Genomic DNA, 17,335 nt, shown 5'->3' on the forward strand with positions numbered 1-17,335 from the left:
AAAATAAAATAAAATCTTAAAGATTTGTCAGATGAAACTGGACAAACCTAAAGAGGTTGGAAATCCATAGGCAAAAATACTCCCTACCCATTCCTTTGCTGGAAGCCATCTATTCTTGCGCAGACTGATGCCCCCTACTGACCTGGCCCTAAGAAAATGCGGAGACAGGTAAGGTGGTTAAAGTCGGTGAACTTCCACCCCAAACGGGTCAAGTAACGCCTTGACTATCTCCACTCTGCTAGCAAATAAAAACGAGAATTCAGCCCAGCCAAAGGCCTAGAAAGGAAGCACAAACGCATGAAAAATTGGGTTCTCTCAAAAGGCACAGTTGGGTCAAGGTGTGAGTCTGGGTCCTACATCATTTGTAGCACTCCCTCCCTTTCTGATGCTCCCTCCTCTGAGGTTTACCGAGAGGGCCCGGGGATCTCTAGGCGCGCTTGGTCAGAACCCTCACACGGCCTCCTTGAATTCCCTTCTAGGTTTCCCACCCCGTGTCCTCCAGCTCCTTTGCGCCTCACAGTCTTTTATGCCATTCCTATAATATGCGGCGTGATTCCTTCCATTTTGGGTCATCTTCGAGGCCAGGCGATCCCGACTCCCGTGCGGGCCCCAAAGCCCCCAGCCCCCCGCGTGCCTGCCGCGGGCGCCTCAGTAAACGCGGGAGGAATGGAACAGGATGCTCCAACGTCTTTTTCCACCTCTGATTTCCGTTAAATATTTGTCCGGGGGCCGCGCGCAGCCTCCACAGGGTAGCCTCTTGGAGGCAAGGGTGGCCACGCGGAGGACAGCGGCCGAGGGCTCAGGGCGCACTTCCTGCGGGCGGCGGGCGGGGGCGGAGCTTCGGGCGCGCCTGTTGTCCTCCCTCCTTCCCTCCTCCTCTCCTCCCTCCCCTCCTCCCGGGCAGGCCGAGGCGCCGCGGGGGCGGGGCCGCGAGCGGGCTGGGCGGCGTGGCGGAGCTGGCTGGGCGCCCCCGGCCAAGGTGCGAGCGAACCGCGGCGGGCTCGGGCGCGGAGCGGGGGCGCGCGGCGCGGAGCAGCCCAGCGCAGCCGGGCCCGGAGCCTCGCGGGTAGACACGAGCCGGCGGGCGGCGGCGGCGGCGGCGGGGGTGGTTCTCAGCCCGGCCGGTGCAGGGCCTCCGACCGACCGCGGCCGAGCGGGGCCTGGGCGCGGGCGCCGGGGAAGCCCGCCGCGGCGGGCACAGGAGGAAGCAGCGGCGGCGGCGCGTCCCGAGCCGTGCGCGCCATGTCGGGCGGGCCCCCCAAGGGCCTGCCGTCCACCGGGCCCCACTCCCTGCTCGACATGCCGCACCCGCTGGCCGGCTCCAGCAGCGAGGAGGCCGTGGGCGGCGACAGCACGCCCAGCCCGGACCTGCTGATGGCCCGCAGCTTCGGCGACAAGGTGGGGCGCGCGGGGCTGGGGACCGGGAGGCGCGTTTCGCTCTCGCGGGGGATGGTGGACCCCGAGCTCTCCCTCCGGGCCCCGGGCCGCGCCCACCCTGGCGCCCCTGCCCGGGGGCGGGCGTTCCCTGGCTCCCCAGAGCCATCGGAAAATCGTCCCTCCCGGCCGCCCCCGCGGGGTCGTAGCCGCAGGGGGGGGGCGGCAGGAGGGGGCGGGCATGCCCCGCCGTGACGGGTCGCGAGCGCGGGTGACAGCTGGAGGGGAGGGGTCCTGGCCGCGTGGTGCGGCCAGTGGCGGGTGTGCAGTGCCCGGCGCGTGTGCCCTGGGATGGGGTTCCGAGTTCCTCCCGGTGCATCCGCGAAGGCTGAGCTGCCGGGTGACTTGTAGCTCCCCTACTTTCCTGGCACTGCAAAGAAGCAAGAGTTAATGGTTTTCCCTGGTGGAGCGGCAGCGTTGGTCTTGCTGCCCGAGTCGTCTTCCTCACGCTCTGTCATGTGGGGAGTGATCTTTGTTTAGGTTTGCTGTGTGCCCCGAGGAGTCACCTGACTCAGACCCCGGCCGGCGGGTGGGGAGAGTCTCGCTGTGGTTTTCTGTCTGGGGCTCTTTCTTTCACCTCTCACGGCCTTCCACACTGTTTAGTTTTGTCAGAGGCCCGTTTTTTGTGGTTGATGGAAGGAGGGCTCGCCCTTTGACCTTCTTTGTGCAGAAGGAAGCTCCTGATATTCTTAGAGCGGCATAATAACCCTGCTGCTTTGAGAGACAGCAGAGTACGGTGAAGGGCGAGGGGCGGCATCCCCATGACCCCCTGCCCCATGGCCATTTCAGCTGTGACCAGGACTTGAGCTGTGATTCTCTCAGCGCTGCTGTGGCCACCTACTCACCGATATGCAGAAATTAGAATTGTTCTCAACAAAATTAGAATTGTTCTCAACACTTGTGATCAGGACTCCCTCCTCCCAGTAAAATACTGAATGAATTCCTCCTTGTCCCAATGTTAAATGCAATCAGAGGGGACCTCTTTCCCCCGTAGATGGGAGGGCATGTGATACAATAAAAATGAGTATTAGTGCACTGAGCACTCAAAATGGCTATGGAGGGGGACTTGATGTACCTTCCTGAAAGAGTTTATGAAAGCCAGGAGTGGGGAGTAGAGCATTAAGAGCAAAAAGACTTAAAAAGCTAATTAAACCAATGAATTGAGCAGGTTGAGGTGTGTGTTGTGGAGGAGGGGGTTCCTTGTGATTATTTCTCTTTATTTTATAGATGACAAACTGTATGAAGAGTTATGTTGCTTGGAAATACCTTGCCCATATTTGACGTTCAATAAGTGATTGTCAAATGACTGAAAGAATAATTTGTTACTCTCTTAAAGACAAATTGTTCCTGCATGCATGTGTGCATGTAGGATACGAAGTTAAACCTTCTGATTTCCTTCTCAGGATAGTGAATTAATTATCTATTGCTGTGTAACAAATTACACCAACATTTAGCACCCGCAGATAGTTTGTGTGGGTCAATAGTGTCATGTCATCCAGAGGCAGCTGAGCTGGGTGGTTCTGACTCCGGTCTCTTTTGAGGTAGCAGTCAAGGCATTGACCAGGGCTGGGGTCATCTGAAGATTGGGTTGGGGGAGGATCAGCTTCCAGGCTCATTCACTTGGCTGTTGACAGGCCTTAGTTCCTCTTTATAGGGCGGCTTGCCATGGCAGCTAGTTATCCCCCAGAGAATGTGGTCCAAGAGAGCAAGTGATCCCAAGACTCAAGCTATACTCTTGTATGATCTAATCTTGGAAGTGACATAATTCTGCCGTATTCTATTGATCACACTGCTAGTACAAAGTGGGAAGAGGGTATAAATATAGGAGGTAGGGGTGCCTGGGTGACTCAGTCCGTTGAGCATCTGACTTTGGGTTTTGGCTCGGGTCATGACCCCAGGGTTGTGGGATCAAGTCCTGTGTCCGGCTCTGTGCTGGGCATGGGGTCTGTTTGGGATTCTCTCTCTCCCTCTCCCTCTGCCTCTGTCTTGCCCCCATGTGTGCACACGCCTCACATTCTCTCTTTCTATGCCTCTCTCAAATAAAAAAAAATAAATAAAATCTTTAAAAAATATATCAGGAGACAGGGATTATCTGGCTATCTTGAATGCTGGATGACACTGATTGCTATTTTAGTTATTTATTTTAAAGGTTTTTAAAATTTATTATTATTTACTAATTGTGATACCCAACGTAGGGCTTGAACTCATGACCTTGAGATCAAGAGTCACATGGCTCTTTTGTACTGGGGCGGCTAGGTGCCCCCACTAATGGCTATTTTAAACATTTGCTTAGCGATCCACTCTTGGAGGACACTTGTCTCAGAAATATGGGCATTTTACTAATAAATACTGGGAGGACAAATGCCCTGTACCACCAAGGTCTTGTTGGTGGGCAGGAAGTCAGGCCCAAGTCTAATTACTCCTGGCTTCCGGTTCTATGAGAAGACAGTCTTGAAGCCATTATTATTAATTATTGAATATTTAATAAGTCTCCATACAGCTGTAAGAGGCATCAAAATGACATCACTCCCAAGGGCCTGATTTATAGTAAGCCACTTTTCCTTGGAGGCTAAGTAATGTAATTTCTTTCTTTGACTGGAAGTAATATTTTCCTTGAATCTTGGCGTGCATGTATGTTCTAGCAACTCTGGAGAAATTTCTGTAGAGAGAAGCTAGCATGCAACAGAGGTGAGTCAGGACCAGTGGAAGGAAGGCTTCTCTTTGCCCTGCTTTCTCTTGCCCAGGCAGCATGCGGGTCATTGGAGGACAGGTAGGAAAGCTGAGTGCTGTGATCGGTCTTTGAAAAGAAACCTGTTTTCTTGCCTTTTTGGACAGTGCGTCGTGACCCTGGATGCCTGGTTCAGAGTCAGTTCTGGGATTGGAGAACGAGGGTTTGACAGGCTGCTCGTGGTGCAGGGTTATTGTATTATGCGGAGGAGAATTGCTTTCTGTGGACCCAGGATGTTGCCAAGCACAGGGAAGTCTTGTGTCTCGGTCCAGCAGACGCTACTGAGTGGCATCTGGGATGCTTGCTTGAGAAGGAGCAGCAACCAAATATGCCCTTTTCATCCACTGCCTTTGAAAATCATCCAAACCTTGGAGCTACGGGAGAATCCTTCCTATCTTCCCAGGGTTGCGTGAATTCTTTTCATGCCAGCTGAACTCACCAGGCCTTCTATCACCACATCCTTCATCTCCTCCTAAAATGTAAATAAACCACTTGACCTGCCTCGCTTTTTTACTTTCATCTGCAAACCACTCTGGGCTACTTCTCCCCTGACTCAGCCTCCAACTCCTGCGTGCCTCCCAGAACTTAACACCAAGCCCGCTCAAGCCCCAGCTGTGGTTAACAACCCTTCCCACATCCTCAACCTCTTCACTGAACTCTTCTGCCTACTTCCTGCCCTCTTAGGTTACTGCTTCTGCCAAAGTCTTCAAAATGGAGCTGTCTTTTCCTCCTGTACTCCACTTATATCAGGATCAGGAGATGGAGGTCAGTTTCCTTTCTCTCCACTGCCCTTTTTTTTTAATTTAAAAAATTTGTTAAACATTTATTTATTTTTGAGAGAGAGAGCATAAGTGGGGTCGGGGCTGAGAGAGAGAGGCAGACACAGAATCCGAAGCAGGCTCCAGGCTCTGAGCTGTCAGCACAGAGCCTGATGCGGGGCTCAGACTCATGAACCATGAGATCATGACCTGAGCTGAAGTTGGACGCTTAGCCAACTGAGCCACCCAGGTGCCCCTCCACTGCCTTTTATAAACCAAGCTCTGCTCCCTGGAGGCTCATGTCATTTTATTTGTTCATTCACGTATTTGAGGACCTACTATGAGATAGGCACTGTTCCAGGAACTTGAGATGAGTCAACCAGTGAATACCGCTGCCCTCATGGGGTACTTTTTGTGACTATATACTATGTTATATAAAGAATGCTACGGGAGGGAGAAAAAGTAGGATGAGGGGAGTCAGGATCACTGGCTAGAGACTTGGAGGAGATGAGGGATGGAGTTAGCGAGTGGATATCTGGAGGAGTGTCCTTCTAGGTGGAAGGAACAGCCAAAGCAAAGTCTTGAAGGCATCAGCCTAGTGTGGACTGGAAGAGCCCAGAAGCCAGTGTGGCTGGGGCAGAGTGAACAGTGGAGAGTTGGCCAACGGCAGAGAGGGGAAGGGTCCGGATTGTGTAGGGCCTCATAGGTCACCCTGAGAACAGGCCTTTACTTTGAGTGCCATTGCAGTGTCTCCAGCAGAAGGAGGGACATGATTTGACTTATATGTTGAAAAGGCTCACACAGGCTGTTGAATTGAGAATCCTTTATTTGGCTCTTCCACTGAATTCATTTCCTTTTAGTTAAAAGGACATAAACCAAGTGCAAACTGGCCAAAGGGGGGGGAAAAAAAAAGCCTCCTGGCTTATGTTTTTGAAAAGCCCCAGGTATTTTGGCTTCAGGAGTGGCTGGAACTAGGTATTCAAATGATATTGGGAATCTGTCATCTCTTGGCTCCGCTTTCTTCTGTGTTAGTTTTATTCTCAAGCTAGTGAAGGGTTACCTTCTACACATAAGCTTCACAACTTCAGCAGGAAGAGAGCACCTCTTTGCTGAGCGCTCCAGCAAAAGCCCTGGGCTGCTGTCTCATGGGCCTAAATCGGGTAAGTGCCGAAACCAAGCTCTGTAACTCTGATGCCCAGACCTGCACGGGTCCTCATCTTTGGAGAGAGGAGAAGGGAAGTTTTTGGTAGGTCTGTTTGTTTGAACTGTGAAATGTACATGCAAAGTATATAAAATGTATCCATATGGTTTGAAGAATAAAATGTATCTCTACGGTTTAAAGAACAATAAACACTCATGTTCCTACCCCCCAGATTAAGAGAATATTACTAGTATTTTATTTTATTTTATTTATTTATTTAAAAAAATTTTTTTAACATTTATTTATTTTTGAGAGACAAAGCATGAGTGGGGGAGTGGGGTGGTGCAGAGAGAGAGGGAGACACAGAATCTGAAGCAGGCTCCAGGCTCCGAGCTGTCAGCACAGAGCCTGACATGGGGCTTGAACTCATGGACTGTGAGATCATGACCTGAGCTGAAGTAGGATGGTTAACCGACCGAGCCACTCAGGTGCCCCTTATTTATTTATTTCTAAAGATTTTATTTTTAAGTAATCTCCACCTAATGTGGGGCTCGAACTCACAACCCTGAGATCAAGAGTTGCACACTCTACCAACGGAGCCAGCCAGGCACCCACAAGAATATTACTAGTATTTTAGAAGCCCCATGTGTGCCTGGGGAGGATGGAGGTGGTTACCAAAGCAGGATCAGGAGGCTGCTAACAGAAGGAGGAACAAAGGAATGTGAGGCAAGCAGAAACAAATGTCCGTTGTAGGCCTTCCACGACCTTTTTCTTCCCTGTCATTTCTAACTTCCGGCCTTTCATTCTTCTTCATTAAAATCTCTAGACCCCAAGTCACTGTCTTCTCAAGTCATGCCCTCACCTCACGGTGACTCTGTTCAAACCTACAAAACTATCAGCTTCTTGACTTGAATCTGCACCCACCTTCACCTCTTTTTTAATTCAGTTGCCCTCTCCCTGGCCACAGCCTTGCGCTATAATGCCCAGAACGGTTCGGGCTCAGAGATAATGCCATCAGATATCTTCTCTTGCCTTACCGTCCCCTCAGTTAGTCATTACTGTCTGCACCTGTTCTCTGACCACTTGTACTTCCCTCCCTCCTTTATTTTGTATTTTTATTTTTTATTTAAGTAATCTCTACATCCCACATGGAGCTTGAACTCATGACCCTGAGATAAAGAGTCACCTGCTCTTCTGACTGAGCCAGCCAGGTGTCTCTCACCTCCCTCCTTTAGATGGGTTGGCTCATCTCATCAGTTGCTCCCTCCACTTCCTTTCTTCGACTCCCTTCTCTCCTCCTTTTACACCCAGCCTGGATCATTCCATTGCTTCAGATCTTTTCCTGCACCTTGAGAATTGCTGCCAGTGTAAATTCACTGGTTTTAACCACAACTGGGGCCTCAGTGGTGCTGGGCACTCCTTTCTTTCCATAGAGGCTCCTGTTCTGTGCCATGGCTGATCTGACGCTTTTCTCTGTTCCTCACACCTCCCCCTCCCCCCATTCTACCCTCCCATTCTGCTGATGAGAAGACAGAAGCCACCATAAAAGACCTTCCTTTTTCCAGACTATGAAATGATGTGAATCCGTAGCCATTCTTTCTTGGTTGCCCCAGTTGCTGTAGAAGGGGTTCTAAGGCACCCCTGGACTGTATGGCCTGCCCCCTCTGGCCTCTCTGAGACCTCACTCCGTTCATCATCCTCACCCATTTCTGTGTCTTCACATTCCCTCTCACCTGGCTCATTCTATCAATAAACATACTCAGGGCGCCTGGATGGCTCAGTCGGTTAAGCCTCGGACTTCAGCACCAGCGATGATCTCACGGTTTGTGAGTTCAAGCACCGCGTCCGGCTCCGTGTTGACAGCTCTGAGCCTGGAGCCTGCTTCGGATTCTGTGTCTCCCTCTCTCTCTGCCCCTCCCTGGCTCATGTTCTCTCTCTCTCTCTCTCTTAAAAACAAATAAACATTAATAAACATCTTCAGGTCACCCTTGCTTCTTAAACCAGGAGTAAAGAAAACTTTGCCGTGATGCCTTTTGTTTTCTTACCCCGTTTCGTGATCTGTTTTGTGACTGCTCTTCACAGACAGACTTTTTGTTGTTGTTTTTTTTTTTAATTTTTTTTCAACGTTTATTTATTTTTGGGACAGAGAGACACAGAGCATGAACGGGGAAGGGGCAGAGAGAGAGGGAGACACAGAATTGGAAACAGGCTCCAGGCTCTGAGCCATCAGCCCAGAGCCTGACGCGGGGCTCGAACTCATGGACCGCGAGATCGTGACCTGGCTGAAGTCGGATGCTTAACCGACTGCGCCACCCAGGCGCCCCCAGACAGACTTGTTGAAAGTAAGGTCTGCTACTCTTCCTAACTCCTCAGCCTGCCGCTGTCGGGTTTCTGACTTTACTAGCCGAGTCCCCTTGTGACTTCCTTCTCGCAAAATCCAGTAGGTGCTTCACGGTCCCTATCCATCCTGACCTCTTGGCAGGTTGCACTTGCGCTGTTGAGTACCCTCTTACTTGAAATACTCTTTGCTTGGCACTCCAGAGCCAGCTTGTCTGCGTTCAAATCCCAGCCCCGCCTGTCTTCAGTCTTTGTGAACCTCTCTGAGCCTCCGTGTCGTCATCTGTAAAAAGGGGATAACAGAAGTACCTGTATCACAAGGTTGATAGGAAGATCTGAGGAGTTCATGCCTAGAGTAGTGCCTGATAAGTAGTGAGCCTTTAATAAATGTGAGGTGCTGATGGTGGTTATCCCCAGGTATTGTACTCTCCGTATTTTCTTGTGCGTTTCTGCCCATTCTCTGTCAATGTCTGTGTCAGTTGTGGTCAGGTCAGGGTGAAAGGCCCCTTAGGTGTTTCCAGCTGAGAGCCTATAATCCAGGGAATTGATCACATCAGTGATGAAAAACGTGAGAAGTCAAGAAGATGGTGAGATTAACCCGGAGAGAATAACCACAAGGAAACTGCTGTCACTGTCAGTGCTGGAGGGTCAATGGGAGGAGGTGGTGTAGAATCTAGGAGCTTCTGTGGGAACTAGAGCTGTGGCAGGGCTGCTCAACAAGAGTGGGGTCCACAGAGGGGGATAACCCTGGACAGAAGCAGCTGCTGCCAGGGATGCTTATCTGAACCAGAGGGAAAGTGTTTGGGGGGTGTCGGGGGCAGGGGGAAACACACTGGCCTCTCTGGTCTTTCATCAGTATCTTCCATTGACCAAAATATCTTCCTTGGTGGACATGAGACTCTAGCAGAGCCAAACAGTCTTTCTTGGGTCTTTGCTCAGATGGGTGCTGGTGGAAAGAGCATCTCTTTCTGGTAGCCCGTGAACCTCTGTTTGCTGCAGTGTGGAGAGTGCCCGCTGAAGAATGAGGCCAGAGAGGAAAGTGGAGCTGGGAGAGAAAGAGGGGGAAAGGCCCTGAAGACCACCTGAGTCCTGGATCCGCCTGTGCTGGTAATGCCTGAAGCTAGCACTGCCTCTTGGTTCCAGAAGGTCACGGATTCCCTTTTACTGACACTGTTTTGAGTTGTGTTTGTCACTTGACACTTCAGAAAAATGTTGACCGAGGGGCGCCTGGGTGGTTGAGCGTCCGGCTTCAGCTCAGCTCAGCTCAGCTCAGCTCAGCTCAGTCCAATCTCGCAGTTCATGGGTTTGAGCCTGGCTTTGGGCTCTGTGGTGATGTCCTGTGCATCAGCTACGGTGCTCTGTTCCTGTTGGTCAGCCCCACCATCAGGGTGTATGCCTACGCATCAGCTATGGTGGCAGAGGTGGTGTCTTCACGAGGTCCTTGGAGTTTGGGGAGCCTTTTTGGTCTAAGTGGGCAAAGCGTCACGGGCTGACGGAGTAGCTGGAGCAAGCTCCTGAGATGAGAAAGACCTGTGCCCGCTGGAGTTGGGTTGAGTCTAGTCATGTGTTGGGATGGGTTTTGAGGGTCTAGAGTGGGGATTAGTGAGAGAGGAGGCAGGGAAACCGGTCAGGAGGTGACCGAAGACACGGGGCTCAGACTCATGATCCGGGAGATCGTGACCTGAGCCATCTGAGCAGAAATCAAGAGCTGGATGTTTAACCGACCGAGCCACCCAGGCCACCCCTTAGCTTTTATTTCTTAGGCAGTAGCCAACCCTGGAGGGTTTTCGAGAGGGCGAACGTGCGGTCAGCGCTTGGGACGGGGAGTGACTGGCAGAGAAAGATGTCGTGGGAGTGCTAGCCGGGGATTTAGGTTGGGGCCGTTGCCTGCAAGAGGAAAGAGTAGGACATTAAGGATGGCTTGTTTTGGTGCAGTGGGGGTGACTGGTGCCCTCCCGGAGAGGGGCACACGGACTGGGGAGCAAGCGTGAGCAGGAAGTGGAGAGATGACTAGGGTGCAGTTTGAGGTCAGGAGTAAGGACAGGGGTTGTCTGAACCCCACCTTTGAAAGCCTTAGCACAAACGCTGCTTCTGGAAAGCTCTTCTTCATTACATAGACACGTAACCCCAGTAGATCCAATTAGAGATGGCAGTGGACGATGCAGAAGGTGACGTGGAGACCGACAATCAAATGCAAGGCAGGGGGTTGTGGTAGTTTGGTAATAAGAAGGGTGGTGGCTGGAGGGGAACACAGGGTGAAGGGAAGGGTGTAGGATAGGGGAGACTTGAACATTATTAGTGAGGGTTACAGGGAAGAAGACAGATGTCTTGTATGAAAATGCAGAAATAACAGCTTGGCGAAGGTGCGCTGATTGATGAATGAGCAATGGGGTTCGTTTACTAGATACTAGAGGGGTCATATGCTGTCTGGTGTCAGCCTTGCCCCACAGAATTCCTTATTTTGGCCGCCAGAGCAGTGATCAAGAATTACTGTTCTGTGGTGGTGGCAGGGGTGGTCTGGGAGGGGGGTGTGTGGACGAGGGCAAGAGAAGGGGCACCTGGGTGGCTCAGTCGGTTGAGCTTCTGACTCTTGGTTTCGACTGAGGTCATGAGCTCACGGTTTGTGGGTTCAAGCCCCGCTTCGGGCTCTGTGCTGACAGTGCAGAGTCTGCTTGGAATTCTTTCTCTCCCTCTCTCTCTGCCTACTTCTCCCCTCAAAATAAATAAATAAACTTAAAAAAAAAAAAAGAAAAGGGCAAGAGGGATATGAGAAACGGTGTTTCAGGACTCCTGTTTGAGAAAAGACACAGAGGCAAGAGAAACAGAATGTTTGGGTAGCAGAGTGCAGGCACTTTTAAAAACCTTTATCTATCGAGCATGTGCCTGTCTGCCTAGCTCTGCTAGATGCTGAGGACGTTGAGAAAGATGAAAAAAGTAGGAACCTCCCTCGAGAGGTTCTTGGTCCAGTGGAGAAGAGATGGTTGCAACAGAATGTGAAAAATGCTAAATGTATTTACTAGCTCTGAGGCCTGGGGCACAATTCTTAACCTTGTAATGCCTCAGTGTCCCCCTAGGTAAATTTTGGGTTATTTTACGGGGGTGTCCTGAAGATTGGGTGTCTAGAATAGTGTCTGGCACACGGTAAATACCGTGTAAATGCCAGGTGTTTGTATTGCCTTAGAAGCTGACCCTGAGAAAGGATTTAACTGCCAGTAGTTTATTTGAGAGGTAAAGGAAAGTGAGACAGGGAACAGAAGGCACCAGTAAAAGGTAAGCTACCAAGCCGGTTTCCACTGAGCCCGGCTGAGTGTTACCCTGGGAAGCCTTGGAGCCTGTACCGAACACACGCCTCCGTTACCCACAACCCAGGTGAGGCAGCTGGGTCTTCAGACAGTAACCTTGTCAGTCGTTGGTTGAGCGCTCCATGGATGGGGTGTTTGGGCATTTAATCCCCAAGCACTTTCCAGTCTGCTCCATGGGTGGGCAAAGTAGGGGAGGCAGTCAGGCCAGGAAAAGCAGGTGCTGGCACTTGGAAGTCAGGCCAGTGGGCACTGAACTGGTCAGGGCCAGGAGATACGGGTGGGGCACTGACAGTCTTGACTACGGTTATGATGAACGTAAGACGCAGGGATGCTTAGGGGGATGGTGGCTTTTCTAAAGGAGATGATGTTTGAGGTGAAGAATGGAGAAGTAGTTCTTTTACAAATGGACAGAGGAAGGGACAGTAACCCGGGCGGAAAAGCTAGCGTGTGCCAAAGCTTGGTTGGCAGTGTCTGGTTGCATGAGTGGCCCGTGAGAGGGCTGCTGAGTAGTGCGGCTCGAGAGGTAGGTAGTGGGCAGCTGGCCGGCTATAATGGCAAACAGGAAGGGCTTTATCCTGAGCGATGGGGAGGCCAGTCGTATTTTAAGCAGGGAAGGTGCAGGGCCACGCTTGTTAGGTCACTGTGACTGAGCTCTAGCTGGGATAGGATCGGTCGACTCAAGAGGCTGGTAGTCCAGGGAGAAGACTGAGGCAGCAGAGGGTTGGGGGAGGAGACAGTTTAAGTGGAGTTTTGACTCACTGATCTCAAGGAGTGTATTACTCAGGAGTTTTGTTTGCAAATGAGAGAAAGCCAGCTCTCACTAACTTAATAAGCAAAAAGGTCAGCCTGTGGACGGGCTCACTTGAACCACAGAAATGAGCTGGAATTGGGTCCGAATGTTCCCAAGGGTCCGTTTCAGGCTCTCAGAGCAGCTTTATCCGTGAGGGAGGGAAATGGGGCAACTGGCAGCTCCCATCCCTCACAGTTTACAGCTGTGCCTCCAGAGGGGGAGTGAATCTCTCACACAGGGAAAAATCTCAGGGAGACCTGGCTTGGGTTACACCCCCAGTCTGAGACCAATCTACTGGGCCAGCGGCCTGAAGTACTGTGATGAGCCAGACTTGGCCCAGAGGTCCGACCGTGGGGGGAAAGAGTCTGAAAGTCAGCTCTCACTCCAGCTACAAGGTCCCCGAGCAGCTAGGAGGTGTACTGGGCAAACAGTAAAAGACTACTTACAAGGGAGACTCTCGAGTCAGAAGCTTTAGCGACTGGCTGAATCATCGTGGCAAGAATAAAACAAATTTTGGGAGAAACAGGTCAAAAAGTAAAACTAGATTTCCTAAGGTATAAATGCTTTTTAAAAGAAAAGCTGAGATATAATTCACAGACTATAAAACCCACTTTTTAAAAAACACACAGTGTGGTGGTTTAATATATTCACAAGGCTGTACAACTCTCACCAGTTTCTAATTCCAGAATATTCATCACCCCAAAGATACCTCATCATACCCATTAGCAGACACTCCCATCTCCCCCCTCTCCCAACTCCCGGTAACCACCATTCTATTTTCTGTCTTAATGAGTTTGATACCTCTCCTTTAGACACCTTATATAGATAGAATTGTGTAGTATTTATCTTTTTGTGACTGGCTTGTTTCCTTAGAATAAGGTCCTCCAGGTTCATCCATGTTGTAGCATGTGACAGGATTTTCTTCTTTTTAAAGACTGAATAACATTACATTGTATGGGTCTATCACATTTCTTTATCCATTCATCTTCTGGTGGACATTTAGTTTGCTTCTACCTTGGCTCTTGTAAATAATTCTGCAGTGGACATGGATGTATAAAGATCTCTTTGAGATCCTGGTTTCATTTCTTTTTTTTTTTTTTAAATACAAAGCCAGAAGTGGGATTGCTGGATCATATGGTAATTGTGTTTTTAATTTTTAAGGTACTTTCATACTGTTTTCCATGGCAGATGCACCATTTTACAGTCCCCCCCCCAAAAGTGCACAAAGGTTCCAATTTCTCTACATCCTCATCAACACTTGTTATTTTGATAGTAGGCATCCTAATGGATGTGAAGTTGTGTTTGATTTGTATTTCTCTGATGGTTAGTGCTGCTCGGCATCTTTTCATATGCTTTCTGGCCATTTGCGTATCTTCTTTGGAGAAATGGCTGTTCAAGTCCTTTGTTCACTTTTATATTGGATTATTTGACTTTTTATTGTTGATTTATACAAGTTCTTTTTATATTCTGGATATTAACCCTGATCAGATACATGATTTGTAAGTATTTTCTCCCATTCCACAGATTGCCTTTGTGTCTTTGGCACAATTTTTTTAAGTTTTCTATAATCTGGGGTGCCTGGGTGGCTCAGTTGGTTAAGTGTCGGACTTCAACTCAGGTCATGATCTCACGGTTTATGAGTTCAAGCCCTGTGTCGGGCTCTGTGCTGACAGCTCAGAGCCTGGAACCTGCTTCAGACTCTGTGTCTCCCTCTCTCTCTGCCCCTCCCCTGCTCGTACTCTGTCTCTCTCTCTCTCTCAAAAATAAGTAAACATTAAAAAAAATAAAGTTTGCTATAATCCCACTTGTCTATTTTTGCTTTTGTTGCCTGTGTTTTTAGTGTCATAGCCAAGAAATCATTGCTAAATCCAATGTCATGAAGATTTTCTCCCGCGTTTCTTCTAGGATTTCTATAGTTTGGGGTCTTAGGTTTGGGTCTTTAATCCATTTTAGTCTATTAATTTTTGTATATGGTGTAAAATCAGGGTCCCACTTTATTCTTTTACATGTGGATTCCCAGTTTTCCCAGCATCATTTGTTGAAAAGGCTGTCCTTTCCCCATTGAGGGTATATATATACTTTTAAAGCCGATTTCTTACTAAAATCAATAAATCATATTCATAGTTGAAGTTCTAAGATGAATTTATTCTACAAGCATTTGAGTGGCTTCTCTGTTCTGTGCGCTGTGTAAGGCATGTTCCTTGGGAATGAAGATACCTCAATTCTGGAAATGGCATTAGTCTGGGACACGTCTATAATTAGAAAAAACATGTTTGTGGAATAGCTGTTTTATTGCAAACATGGAAGCCTAGGCCTTCTTTAGGGCTATTTCACTAAGGCAGATGTGTGATCTGAGGAACTGGGTGTGTGGTCATTCTGCTGGCATCAGCAACTATGCTGAAAAAGTGCAACATAGCAGCCTTTCTCTGCACTGTCTGGTCAGGCAAATCTTGTTTATTTCGTGACTTGTATCAGCAGTTGTGAAGGGCACTTGGACTTTTTGTTCATTTCTCGGAGCCTTATTTGGGCCTATTGTGTGTCATACCTGGGGGATACCTAGATGAACAAGATGACCTTACCTTTAGGCAGTCAAGGCCCGGGAAAGGAGGCAGAGGAGACACAAGTGAAGCGTGGCAGTTTAAGATGATGATAGGGGTATACATGGAATGCCACAAGGTTAATCAGAGTGATTTTTTGAGTTGAAGAAATTCTAGAGTAAAGCATGTTTGAAGGAGGCATTGGGGCACCTGAGTGGCTCAGTTGGTTAAGCATTTGACTTCGGTTCAAGTCCTGATCTCATGGTTCATGGGTTCGAGCTCCGCATTGGGCTCTGCTTGGGATTTTTTTTCTCTCCCTCTGTCTCTGCTTGTCCCCCACTTGTGCTTTCTCTGTCTCTCAAAATAATTAAACTTTATTTTATTTTATCGTATTATTTAAAAATTTTTTTAATGTTTATTTTTGAGAGAGAGAGAGACAGAGCGTGAGCAGGGGAGGGTCAGAGAGGGAGAGGGAGACACAGAATCTGAAGCAGGCTCCAGGCCCTAAGCTGTCAGTGCAGAGCCCAATGCGGGGTTCAGACTCACAAACCATGAGATCATGACCTGAGCTGAAGTCAGACGCTTAACTGACTGAGCCACCCAGGTGCCCCATAAATAAACAAACTTTAAAAAAAAAATGAAGAAGGCATTGGGTTACCTATTACAGGTTTTATCTTTTTAATGGTCAATGTTGGGATTTCAGTGAGAATCTGAATAATTGTTTTCCGGTCTGATAGAAATGGGAAATTACGATTTTTTAGCGCTTAGATTTTATTATGCATATGTTAATACGGTGAATGTTACTTACTAGTGTATCCAAGATTGGCTATGTAATTTGTGGGACCCAGTGCAAAATTAAAATGCTTGTCCCCTTGTTAAAAATTTTTTAAAGAATTTCAAGATGGTGACAGCAGAGCATTAAACCCTTCTGAGGGTGCAGAACCCTTCTGAGTGCAGAGTCCTGTGGGAGCACAGGTCACACGGCCATGGAGCTGGCCCTGACTATCTCCTTTAGAGGTTTCCAGGTCCTGTTAAAATTACCGTTTACCATTTTAGTGCTGTAGGTCAGGACTATTGGATTCCTTGGGTGTGCTTGTGATGAGGCCTGCTTCCTGGGGCTTGCTTCTCCAGTCTGGGTTGATGGTGGCACTTGCCTGGAATACTCTACTGCATCCCCTGTCAACATTCTAGCATTCCCTGTTTCTAGAAAAACAATGTGATCTCCCCCCATGCCCAGCCTTTCATGTTTAATGTGTGCTTGAGACTCTTTTTCATTTTTCTAACCCTTGCTTCTACTTTCTTTTCCCTTTGCTCTGGCCTCTTTCTCATAGAGGGTGCCCAGCATATATGTTCCCTCCGTTATCTCCACCTTCACCCAGAGATAACAGCAGGGTATGCTTATAATCGCTGCTAACATTTACAGCACGCTAACTTTGGTTGGGAGCCTTGCTGTATCATCTCTGTGCATTCCCCTATGCTATAGCTACTGTCTTGGTCCCCTTTGACAGCCAGGAAAATGTAGAGAGGAGAAGTAACTTGTTCCAAGTCACAGAGCTAGAGGAGAGGTGGGGCTGGGAACTTGGGTCTGTCTGGGCGCCTGGCTGGCTCAGTATGAAGAGTGTGGGATTCTTGATCTTAGGGCTGTGAGTTAGAGCCCCATGTTGGGGATAGAGATTTAAGACTTTAAAAATCTTAAAACAAATTTTATCTGACTTCAGAACCCATTCTTCTTAACCACCATCACTGCTAGAGAATTGGCATCCTTCCCCAAGCCCCCTCCCTGATTTCTGAGGACTTACGCACATTAGGCATTATACTAGGCACTGCATGTTGCATTTCCTCTGAAGGGGTGGGGGGGAATGAAACCAATCTCTCCTGTGTCTTACTTAGCTCCTGTCTCTTCTCTCATTTCACTTTCTAGCTTTTTCAGCCTTCGTCCTCACCATGCCAGTCTCCCTTGTTAGGGAAGTTTCCCAAGGCTTGCTGGCTTCTGCCTTCACTCTCCCCATCACCGCCAGGCTCCTCGGATGAGCGGTCTTTGCGCACTTCTCCCATCTGCCTCGCCATCTGCCTCCTCTTGCCTCGGTGTCCAGGTCTGTGGTCCAGGTCTGCCCCTACCGCTTGCTACTGCAGAGACCCGCAAAGGCTGTTTTCCTGATGTGGAGTCCCAGGCAGTTAGAGCTGCAGAGGCCCTGCAGGGCATCCACCCAGGACCGTCTTTTTTCACTTGAAATTGTGGCCCTGAGAGAGAAGCGATTGGTCAGACCAGGGTCACCCAGCTAGCTCATGGCAGAACTGAGGTTAGGAC

The 17,335-nt window shown here is 49.2% G+C and overlaps 1 protein-coding gene across 3 annotated transcripts in view; it reads left to right on the forward strand.

Moving 5' to 3' along the window:
• The first annotated feature begins 1,111 nt into the window (after positions 1–1,111).
• The window catches only part of SNX30 (sorting nexin family member 30), a 117,836-nt gene continuing 101,612 nt past the window's right edge, over positions 1,112–17,335 (forward strand). The window contains exon 1 of one of the 3 annotated variants that reach the window (XM_047068060.1): positions 1,112–1,398. In XM_047068060.1, coding sequence (XP_046924016.1) covers positions 1,243–1,398 — 156 coding nt within the window. In that variant the 5' untranslated portion in view covers positions 1,112–1,242. The remainder of the gene's footprint in view (positions 1,399–17,335) is intronic. The other 2 variants (XM_047068064.1, XM_047068073.1) reach the window with 2 other exon arrangements.

Source organism: Lynx rufus, unplaced genomic scaffold (genome assembly GCF_022079265.1).
Source record: "Lynx rufus isolate CCGP_SWC_20201006 ecotype Redwood Valley unplaced genomic scaffold, mLynRuf1.p SCAF_10, whole genome shotgun sequence".
In the NCBI taxonomy this organism is placed as follows: Eukaryota; Metazoa; Chordata; class Mammalia; order Carnivora; family Felidae; genus Lynx; species Lynx rufus.